General features: G+C 36.4%; 1 protein-coding gene across 1 annotated transcript; it reads right to left on the bottom strand.

Annotated features, from left to right (window-relative positions):
- Window positions 1-2,203: 2,203 nt before the first annotated feature.
- LUM (lumican) lies at window positions 2,204-10,997 on the bottom strand (the record flags this gene model as incomplete). The annotated part of the gene is made up of 2 exons (XM_079533252.1): window positions 2,204-2,358; window positions 10,121-10,997. The coding sequence occupies 2 exons, from the start codon at window positions 10,995-10,997 to the stop codon at window positions 2,204-2,206; spliced, it is 1,032 nt and encodes a 343-aa protein (XP_079389378.1).
- Window positions 10,998-12,433: the final 1,436 nt, after the last annotated feature.

The raw sequence follows: 12,433 nt of genomic DNA, 5'->3' as shown, positions 1-12,433 counted from the left end.
AAAGTTGGAACCAAGATGTCTCTCGTGAGCACTCTGCTCATAGGGATAATAGCTCCTAATACAGACTCTATTTTTGTGTAGACATCTAAGCATCCTTACCACTGCTATTGCACATGGGATGGTTAGATGGGTTGGGCCTCTGACTTCACTGCTGGCACTGAGTAGTTCACACGTGTTAGAATGGGAGCAGACTTGAACAGGCCAGCTGCAGACATCTGGGCATCAGAGGAGAGTTTCCACAGTTTTTACCTATGGAATCTATATCCAAATGTTAGCTGAGTTACGATTTTGCGAGTATCCAGGGAATCTGAATTATGGACTGGAACTCAAAACAATAAATTTTCCATGTGAATTTAATGCAAAACTCTTCAACTGTTGAGCTGGTTAAAACTGATATTTTTCCCCATTACTTACCAGTATTCCTGGAGTAGTATAAATTATTAATAAGTTTAAGGGAAATAGTGGAGGTCCTTCAGTTTAACCTCCTTATAGAAGTTAAGCCATCTTCAAAACCACAGCTGTTCCTCAAGGCAGTGCCCATCCATTTTCTGAAAATCTCAAAAGATGGAGAGTCCACAGCCTCCCTGGGCAACTTGTAACAGGGTTTCACACTGTCATTGTGAAGAATTTGTTCACATTTCCAGCCTGAATTTATCTTTTGCAACTTTTGCTTTGCCATCTTGCCCATTCACTGTGCAGCCCTGATTCTGTCCCACTGTTTGGCAGTGGAAAACTGCAATGAATTATTGGTCTGAGGAGTACAGTATATTCAGAGAGGAAGAGGGATAGCTTGGAAAGGAGAAGACAGTTTACCTGTAAGATACCTCCTGACCCCTTTTATGGATGTTCCTAAACATCTTTAATGGATATTACAGAACACACACTACATATTTCACCTCTAGCTAAAACTAAATCCTGTCTGGATTTTTTTTCTTAGATGATACTTTCTGCTTTTACTATGGAAACTCCAAGAATTTCTGGTTGAGTGCTTAATAGTCTAAATATCACCCATGGGATGATCTGTGTTTGCAAGCAAGTCATTTATGACACTCAGTTACTAGCACTTTTTCTAGTGCGTGTTCCGAGATGCTGACAGTATTTGGACTAATCATTCCCAGGTACATTACTATTTTTCTGTCATGAATAGCTAGGGTTGCATTTTACTTGTTGCCTGCTGCTTCTGAGAGATTTTGTTATTCTTTTGACAGCGCTTACAAATTAATTCACAATGTTTCATAATGCAGCCTCAAGAAGATGAGGACTTAATGGCTAATGCAAGTGGGGTGGAGTAGGTAAAATTGTAACTTTATAAACATATTGAAACTTGAAAGTAGAGAAAACAGTTTATTTAACCTTACAATAAATTTTGCAAAATAGAATGTCTTTGATTATCATATTTTAACCTGAAGGATTTTTTTCTTTTCATTTTATAAAAGATGGAAACACTGTTTGCAATGATATGGACACAGAAATACTATTTACTATGTTTTATTTTCTACAATCTGGTTAAAAGTAGCATGCAAGTAATTGAATAAAAATACTTGTATATATGACTTATTTTGAAATAACAATTATATCAGCAATGGATAAAAATCTTTCAGTGAAAATTTAAATGAAAGTATGACAAAAAGAAAACAATTTTTGACCTGAAAAAAATGTTTGTTTCCCTGTTATTCTTCACATATTCTATTCATTTCATACTGTAATAGCTCCAAAAAATATTTTCATACATTTTTAAACTGCTTTTATATTGTTAAATCACTTTAACAAAAGATGGACATGAATAATTAAGAATGCTGGATTGCTTGCAGGGAGAATCTCTATTTACACAGGCTAGCCCATACTGCTCAGCACTCTGATGAAACCCAGCTGACTTCTACATACGTCTGGTACCAGATGGTACATATTGCATGCTTGAACATGGATTTCTATCAGGTTGAGTGTTTTCCCTCATCTTAACTAACCACATGAAGGCATATTTTGCACCACATCTGGTCATTCTTGTGCTTTCTAAATAACAACCTTTTGTAAAAATATGCACACATTTCCTTAAGGTTGCCAAGTGCATGCTAAATGTTAACAAACAGAATGGATAATATGCAGATTGACTTTTTTTTAAGACGTATCCTAAATTTAAAGAGCTATCATGATGCAATTCCTGTAATAATGACCCATAGAAGGGAACTGCAGACTCTGAGGCATCTCACTCCAGTGAGATCTCCGCAGCCACTCGAAGACAGTTGTACATCTCCTGTGGCAGGTCAGCCCGAGTGAGATTGTTTCCATCCAGGCGTAAATGTGTGATCTTGGAATATGTCAGTGGTCCAACAACCTTACAGAAGCTGCTCAATGGGAACTCTGAAAAAAAGGGTACACGAGTGAGAAAAAACATGAAGAATTAGGACAAACAGAACTTGGAAAATGTAGCCTTCCTGAGGAGCCCGTTCCTCCATCTCAGTGAAAAACCTTCTCCTAAATAACCAATCTGAACCCCCAGTGAAATTTTTTCAATATTTAATGTGTTTTCACTGATAAAATTCCCTGTTAGTTTACTGCAACTTGAGAGGTCTGTATTATAGAATCATAGAGTCTTCTGAGTTGAAAGGGATCCTTGAAGGTCATCTATTCCAGCTCCCCTGAAATGAGCAGGAAATGATCACCTACAGCTGATCAGGGTGCTCAAAGCAACATTCAGCCTGATCTTGGATGTCTCCCAAGGATAGATCATCCATCATTCCTCTGGGCAATGTGTTCCAGTGCCTCACAAACCTTACTGTAAAATCTTCTTCTTTATATTCAATCTAAATCTCCTTTCTTTTAGTTTGAAACAATTTCCCCTTGTCAGAAGTGTTGAAGAGGTTCCTCACTCTAGCTGTGAGAAGTTCAGAATTTAAGAATTTCAGACTCAGGCTGGCACTTAGAAGAGAACAGAAAAGTAAAAAAAAGAAAGAATCAGTACAGTCTGGGATGCAGAGGGAGTAATCTCTTACGCTGATTGCATTATGATGGAAATGTGAAACAGTGCTACGTAATATTTTGAATAAAGTTTCTGGAACAACTGAAACTGTGATTTGGCCTTACCCATAAGAACAGGCAGTCGACAGAGTCTCTCTGTTAAGTATTGTTTTCTGAACGTTTAATTTTGATTTACTATTTTCAAAATGTAATTTGGCCTATGAGCAAGGAAGGAATTACGCTGAAATTGTATGGCTGAACCTTTCTAGAATAGCAGGCTTTCAAAGTAAGTAAACGTAAAAAATATTTGAAAAATTTTTGTATTTATTGCAATTTATGTATCATGCTATATATAGACTCCATCCAGTTGAAACACAGCAGACCTTGAATGAAGTTGGTATCTTATGAACAATATTAACTGGAAAAAACAAAACAAACAAACAAAAAGAAAAACAACAAAAAAACAGAAAAATTCTGTGTTCAATATAAATAAGCACACTTATATACAAGGTATATAATGATCCAAAAGTAATGCCTCCCATTTTATTATTTTGGCTCAAGACATCAGAGGCAGATGGTACATGTTGGTGGTACAGCAATAGAGGTTGAACTTTCCCAACAATATTCCATTACACTGTGTTGCCGTGCAACATATGGCAGCAGAGGGGCAGTCTGACATAATCTCTTATGACGTGGAAGTGTGGATGAAGTAAAGGGGTGCCACTGAATTCCTCTATGCAGTAAACGTTGAACCCACTGACATTTGTCAAAGTTTGCTCAATGTTAATGGATACCAAACAGTGGATGTGAGCACAGTGAAGCTGAGGGTGGTCCATTTCAGCAGTGGTAACAGCAACTGTGGGTCACCTCCACTGGTATAGACTTTTACAAGCGTTCCACTCAGGCTCTTGTTCATCTCTTGAAAAAACTGCACAGTTGGTGGTGGTGACTATGCTGAAAAATAGTGCTTTGTAGCTGAGAATCTTCTCTGTCAAATGGCTTTATTCTGCCCTTTGTATCTGTTGTAGTTTTCGTGAAATTAAATAAGAGGCATTACTTTCAAAGCAACCGACATATGTATCATGCAGAAAAGGTCCATTCACAAGAGAGAATCTATGCAAATAAGCCTAGTACCCATTATATACCACACTGTGTAATTCTACAAAGATGGTCCTTCATTCTTATCTGTGTTCACTTTGATTCATACAATACTGAAGAAGAAATCTGAGAGTCTTCTTACAGCTTTTGTAATCAGTTAAATGCTATAAAATGCTTTCATGTTGCAGAGGACTGCAACTCATAATTTGCGAAAAACAAATATAGGGTTCTCAAAATCAGAAACCCTTTTGACTACCAGTGGGCTTTTGAAAACAGCAGCTTTTATATATTTGCTGTATGACTATTTATCTCATTTGAGAAAACATGTTGTACTAAAGGAGATGGAGGGTCTTTCACTTTAAGTTGAATTCTTCCAGAACTAACATTACAGTAATGTGCTTTCACTGATTAAACGAACTAGTGTGAAGTAGGTATAAGTGTATATTTGTCCATAAAGGCAGATCTTTAAAGAATGACAGTCTAGGTAATGTTTTAGAGATAGTAGAGGTAGAGATATGATGTTGAATAGTAAAACTGTGTGTATCTTCCATAAGTTTTAAATGAGGATTAAGGAAATGTGTTTCAAAAATGTTCGATTTTGTACACCAGTTAGACACTAAATTCAAAACAATTTCCTAGATTTTGTGCATTGTACAACCCTGTTTTAGAAAGATGAGAGCTAAAGATAATGCCTATTTATTTTCATGGAAATTGCAACAGGTGAGAGATAAAGGACGTTCTTGGTGGCACAGTCATTGGACAGTCAAAATCATAATATTAATAATACTAAGTCTGCAGATCAATTCTAATACTCTTCCAGTTTAGAATGTATCAGTTCTAGTGAACTGTCAATTCTTGTGGGATATAACCATATAAAATAAGATATAGGATTAGATCTGTATGGTATTTGTTGTATGCAAACATAAATTTGCTTGGCCTACAGACTATACCGTTAATTATTTACATCCAGATCTTTCCAGGTAATTTGGTGTAATTTGTAAAGATTTTAATAAATATGAATTCTAATATGGATTTCTTTTTCCTTTTCTTGTCATTCATGGAAAATAAAATGGCATGGTAATTACACATTCGTTGAAGGCCACACACAGGCCACACGCTTTCTGAATTTCCTTTTTTCATATTTTTTCTTATTGTTACTTCTGAGTTCAAGGTCATACATTTGGTTGAAATATAAGCTATGTACATGTAATTTGGGTACTCAGAATATTTAAACCTTATACATGTAAATCATAAAGTTTATCAGTGCTACTAAAATATCTAGCTGTGCAGACTGCTTGTGAGATTGGAAACACTTTGGAAATAGATTCTGATTTAGTCTTTACTGAAGTCAAAGGAACTGTCATGAAGTTCAGTGGTATTGGGTTTCATTACTCAGTGCAAAAATGCATTTTTTTCATGTGGGTATCAATTTATTATACAGTTCGTAGAATTTCAGCTGTTAGAAGCATATTAAAAATATCTGGATTCTAATTATTGTCTACAATACAAAAAGATTAGACAAGTGGGACTTGGACTGCATCTGATATTCTGCTATCTAGATGTTCTGCATGGGAATCTCAATCAAAGAGACTGAAGCACTGAAACATCACTAGTTTACTTCCTCCTTTCTTACAGTGATCAATGTTGCAGATATTCCTGTTACAAATGTTTCTGAATTAATAATATCCATGTTCAGAGGCAATGAATCTTGAATTTTGCCACCAGCGTGACATTCATATTTTGCCAACAAAGAATTCCTGCTTGAATCTGACACAGAGATAGTTACAAGGATTGGATAAAAGTTGGATTTTCATCTGAACAGCTATTTTCTCACTAAATGTGTCTGTCCCCTTAAGAAATTTTGATATTTTAACAAATAATCAGAATATAATAAATACATATATAAAGGAATACAATAAAAAGGAATATATATAAAAAGGAGCAGATTCATCTTCTGCTCTCATCAATGGACCAAGATAGAAGCATGCATACATTTATTTTCTACACAAAATTCTTTTTGTTTATTTTACTGTATGCTAAGCAAAGGTACATCACTTTTTAAATCAGGAGCACAAGCAGCTTCAAGCTGAGGAAAACTAACTATGCTAAGACTTCTTGTTAAGGCATGCAATACAGCAGAAAAGCTTACTGGGATCAGCAGCTCTCATCATCCTTGCTGGCTTGTAAGCCGATAGTAAGCATATTTGAGTCATTTCTGCACAGACCATTGTAAAAAAAACACTCTGAGATTGGTGTGGTGTTCCAGATAGAAGACCACAAAGCATCTTACAACTAGCTATGCTTAGAGTAATTAAATTCATGGAACAGCTACAGATCCAGACAATGAATTGCAGCAAAATGCAGCCAGAATTGCAGCAGAAAGCTGGGTCCAAATGCAAGATCGTGCACCTGGGTCAAGGCAACCACCATTACAAATACAAGCTGGAGGATGAAAGGACTGAGTGCAGCCCTGCCAAAGAAAAACAAACTGGGGTTACTGGTGGTTGGCAAACTGGACATGAGCCAACAATGTGCCCTCGCAGCTCAGAAAGACAACTATAACCCAGACTGCATTAAAAGAAGCATGGCCAGCATGTTGAGGAAGGTGATCCTGCCTCCCTGCTCAGCACTGGAGAGGTCTCACCTGGAGGACTGCATCCAGATGTGGAGTACTCAATACTGTTGGAGTGTGTCCAGAGAAGGGCCACAAAAATGACCAAAGGGATGGAACACCTCTTCTATGAGGACAGGATGAGAGAGCTGGAGCTCTTCAGCCTGGACGAGAGAAAGCTGCAAGGTAACCTGATAGCAGCCTTTCAGTATCTAAAGGGAAGCTACAGGAAAGAACGGGACAGATTCCTAACAGGGTCTGCTGTGATAGAGCAAGGGGAAATGGTTCCAAGCTCCAAGAGGGTAGATTTAGGTTTGATATAAGGAAAATATCTTTTATAGTGAGTGTGGTGAGGCACTGGAATAGGTTGCTCAGTTATGTAGTTGATGCCCCATCCCTGTAGACTTTCAAAGTGAGGCTAGATAAGGCCCTGGGCAACCTTGTCTAGCTGTGGTGTCCCTGTTCATTGCAGGGGAGCTGGACTACATGGCCTTCAGAGGTCCCTTCCAACTCTAATAATTTCATTATTCTATGAGAATGTGTCTTTGACTGTTCTCTGAAAACTTTTCAAGTTCCACTTGTTATGCTCCATTCCTACAATATCTTCTTGCTAGTGCTTCAGGTGGAAGCACTTCTTTTCTTAATCTTTTGCAAATGAAATATGGGCCTTTGAACTCTCTTCTTGTATCACTGATTCTCTTTGATGTTTATACCTGCAGAGGGTTTTTTGCCTTGAATAATCAATAACAACAAATACTATAATACATAAACCTATACAGTATAAACAAATACTATACATACATAAACCTAAAGGCATCTTAAAGCATAGGAGCAAACAATTGTTACTACAAAGCACAAAATTTCACCCTGATATTACTAAAAAAGATATTAAGAAAACAAACAAACAACAACAACAACAGAAAAAATAAACAGAAACTCCAATCTTCTCCATTCTGGGCTTGAGACAGGAATAGAGCAAAGACTTATAAACTCATCATGGTCCCATACTAGCTTGGAAATCCAACTTGTTCAAATACAGGTGATGGGGCATACTGTTGATACCTAACATGGACTTCACACATGCTTCAGTTTATTAGTAGAGATCAAAGGAGTTCTTCTGAATTTGTCTTTATTCCAGTTTGCTATCCTACTTGTTAGCCTGTTCCTCCTCCTCTCACAGTGGGATGAAGACAGAACACACTGAAATGAAACTGATTCTGTTTCAAATCTTTTGGAGGGTACATTCATCAGCTTTTGTTCACCAAGCTCAAAGTCACTCACATGAGGATATTTTCCTAATACATAATTTTTTAGATATGTCAATGCATAATTTCTCTATCAAATCAAAACAAAACTCAGGGACAATGATTTAAAGAAATATTTCCTTTCTTTCTACTAATATCAAATGGGGTAGGGCTTTTTCTCAGACAAATGTTAATTTATAGCCCTCAGTGTACTGAAAAAGGGAAATGACAGCAAATGAAAAACTAAATAAGTGAAAATTTTAAGCTATGCAAGTATAATCTAAGAAATTATGCCTTTTGAATTGAGTGACCTTTCAGGACAAGCTATCATTACATGTAATAGAGAAGTTTCCTTCTCACATAATATCAGCATTATGGGCCATTGTATGGAAGGGAAGCTTTCCTTGTTTACCTTCAACCTTACATAAATCTCAGGAAAACAAGAATATTTTATTAAAAAGCAAGTGGTCATTTGTTTGAGGATCAAAGATCAGTCAACTGAATTTTTAGAAAGACGTAGCACTCAGACATGAAGGTCAGATCTAATGAGAAAAGAATTGCAAAGGGTTTGCTCACTCTGTATCAGCTATCTTCTTAAACCAAAATGCCCCACATTGTTAATTTGCATATTAGGGAACATAATATTGTGCCTTTGAAATTAGATAGTCAAAGAAATTTGTCTTCTACATTTTCTTATTCAGCCAAAAGAACAAATCAGAGATCTCTTGCATCATTCCATATGGTAGCAATGAAAGTGTAGCAGTAGCCAGTGCATTCACACCTCACTCCATCAGCTTCTCCACTGACTAGAGCTCTGGAAACATTGCTTTCACTGAAAAAGTAAATTGCTGTCACCGTTGCTCAGAAGACCTTGGAAATGTGAGTGGAAAGCAAACTTGGTACCTGGGTCTCTTGAAAAAGGCTCAGAACAGCTGGTCTAAGCATTGAAAAATGCCTCATTTATCACAGGAGAAATTAAAAATCATCAACTCTTTCAGGAACAGAAGAGTATCTGAAAGAGCACTATAGGTTGCTATACTTGCTATTTCATTGGGAAGCATTAATTTTTTGTTTTCCTTCATCAAAACAAGGAAATGAGATACAGGAAAAAAAATCAAAATATTGAGGAACATGTGACACATGATAAACTAAAAAAAAATAAAATAAATTGTTGCCCTATGCCTGGTATGATATGCATTAAAATATTTTGTTGCAAGTCTGTATAAAGAAAAATTAAATCTTTTAGCTAACAGTGATATCCTAGAGACCTGATGGCTACAGGTAAACAGGAGGAGTTTCTGATTTAGTTAATATTAGTTAGCAGGTTGATGTAAGCCCTCAACAGAAACACAGTTGTTTTTGACCATACTGCCTCTCCATGAGAGGTCTCTGCTTACAGAAGTGTAGCTGGAGAGTGTCTGATGGGAAGGTGAGGCCTGCTCACTTCCATAGTATCTCTCCCTCCTACCCCAGGATTAAGGCAGTCTTGTCTCAGTAGAAACCTCCACAATCTCATACAAGGTGGGGTTACTGACTTCAGAAGGAATTTCTGTTCAAATCTTGTTTAAATGGAGACAAGCTTGATACCTAATCATATAATGTGGAAAACAGGAATGGAAAGAAGAAACAATGGGGCAGCTCTTAGGATTTCAAGATGGATTTGGAAATATACTGCCTGTAAGGGGGAAGATAAGGAAGGGAGGAAATAAACAAATAAAACCAATAACAGCTAGTTTGTGTATTTTTCACTCTGCTTTGTACCTTATGGATTACCTGTCCTCCCCTCCAGTACTTTCACTGAAAGGTTATACATACTGTAGTGAGATTCTGTTATCTTTTGTTGACTTACAAATTCTGAGTATCTTTCACACTGATTAAACTCTTTCCAGAGTTGTTGTTGTTTTTTTTTTTTTCTGAATTGTATAAGTACCCTCCATTGATTTCAGTGCATTTATTTTAATCTATGTGAGATGAGGATTTGACCATTAATAACCACATTTGAAAGAAAGCAGAATTTTCTGCCTTCAAATAGGTAGCTAAATGTCTGTCTTTTAATTTTAATATGAGGAGCAGTCAGAGAAATGTCAATGTGCTAACAGGTTAGCCAGTACCATTTCTTCAGACTGTTTGAACAACAATTCCAGATACTTGCACAAGCCATTACTTTCTGGACTGTGTTAAATGTTATTGAAAACATGCAATTTTAACTCACTGTTAATTTTGTTGACTTGGAGGTAGAAGTTTTCAAGATTCTCACTGACAGTTGGAATACTCTTCAGTTGATTGAAGGACAGATCCAATTCGACCAATGATGTGATATTGAAGACATTGCCTGGTATTCCAGAATCTGTTAATTTATTGTGGGATAAACGTAAATATTGCAGGGTTTTAAAACCTTGGAAGTACTCATCAGGAATATTGGAGATCTGGTTATTGTCAAAATACAGCATGAGTAAGGAGTGAGGCAGTCCTGTTGGTAGCTTTGTAAGTTGATTGAAGCTTAAGTCTAGATATAAAAGTGAATTCAGACCTTTAAATGCCCCAGAAATAGATTCTGCTTTCAGCTGGTTGTTCTGGAGATGAATGACAGTTAGATTTACCAGCCCCTCAAGTGCACCAGGATTGACTTTTGTGATCTTGTTGTGACTTAATTGCAGGTCATCCAGAGTTTTGGGGAGCGGTCCAACAGCTTCAGTCAAATTGTTGTAGTTAATGTGAAGTTTCTTCAGATTCTTTAGTTTAGAGAAGACTCTTCCCTTAATTTTTGAATTTTCCAGATGATTGTGATCTAGGATCAGCCACTGCAGGTCTGTTACATTATCAAATGTGTTCTCTTCAATGGCCTCAATCATATTGTTTCGAAGATAAAGGTACTTTATTCCACTTGGTACAATTGGAATGGTTTTCAGTTTAAGATTGTCACAATACATTGCAGTAGGATAGCTTAAAGGACAATTACATTCTGGGGCACAGACTGCTGTGGATGGCCCAAAAGGATCATAACCATAATCATCTGCAGGACCATAGTCATATTGGCAAAAAATGCCACTAATCAATATTAGAAAGATGGGTAGAGAGTTTAAAGTCATCATTTCAATGTGTCTTGTCTCTGTATAGTGGAGGAGAATAAAAAAAGTTACAATTCTGATTTTCTATTTTTTCTTCAATACTTGAAATTTTAATATACCAAGATTATGATTCAACACTAATTAACACTTCCTATATAAAGCTATTAATTAATTAAAAATACAGTGTTTGTTAGCAATGCAGTGTTACTATTACAGTTTTACAGCACTTATTTTGTTATAATCTGCCTTTGTAATGTGAATCTGCAGGCCATTCTGCTGCTGCAAGTAACACATTTTTAAAATCATCCTGTAGCAATTCATTAAATTGCAAGAAGGATGGTAAAGTCCAAGTCTTCTAACCTTGGAACACAAGTTTCCAGTTTTGCTGAAGGTCATGTTCAGAGTCAGTTTTGCCATTTAAATTCTATCAAGCTTTCGTTGTTACACCTAATACGTTAAAGTACCTTATACTTAAATTATATGTGATGGCTTAATTTAGTTTCAGAAAACTAAATTAAGGAAAGTTACAAACTCAGAGTGATGGTCTGCTATATAGTGTGTTGTTAAGTTGCCAGTAGCTTGAGATATCTTCTTCCATATTCCATATTAAAGAACAAACTCATAAAAACAGCACATGTTCTCCTGGACCTGTCAAACAGCACTGCATATGTGTACATGTGTGTACTCTAATACAGGTCTACATTGGATTTGAAATGACAGCTCTTCACATAGTGCAAACGTTCTTTCAATATTGATATATGACAATGAGAGTGCTAATTACTTTATATTACTACTCTACATAAACAGATCAATAAGCACTTACTTTACAGCTGTCCTTCTAGATCATATACAGCAAAAAGATGTTTAAGACGTTTGGGGATGTTTTGCTGATACAGTGTGAGTCATCTCACATTACTTTTCAAGGACATGCTTTACTAATTAGATGCTTCACAAGATACAACTCTACTAATATCTGAAAATCCGCATAAACTAGTATCTTGCAGATATTTCTTATTACCTAGATAGATGCTGAGTTGAAAAGATCAGTTTAGCATCACTGAAGTTGGTGAGCTTTCACCATGAACAAATACTCAGCTACTGTTCAGAGTGAGAAAATACAGAAAATCCTTAGAACCCTCTTGTTCTCAAATAATTTCAGACAGCATGTGCATCATTTAAACAGATCACCAGACATTCTCACACCTAGGCAGTCTTCCAGCAAAGTAAGTCAGTCTTCTTGTTAGCACTATTTTGTGATGGAGTTCCTAAAGTTAAAATGCAAGGCCATAGCTTGAAAGTCATCTTCAACTAAATTTCCTTGCTTTTACTGAGTTGATAAAAGCCACATCACAGTTTAATCAACTAGAGTAACTTTAATCAGGGCCTACTGATTTTGTGTAATGGAAGGAATTTTTAAAAAATTTTCTCTTGTCCAGTCAATCACACACGAAGCCTCA

Source organism: Tetrao urogallus (assembly GCF_951394365.1).
Source record: "Tetrao urogallus genome assembly, chromosome: 1".
NCBI lineage: Eukaryota > Metazoa > Chordata > Aves > Galliformes > Phasianidae > Tetrao > Tetrao urogallus.
Note: the sequence above shows the minus strand (reverse complement) of the source record. Positions and strands in the feature narration are given on the sequence as shown.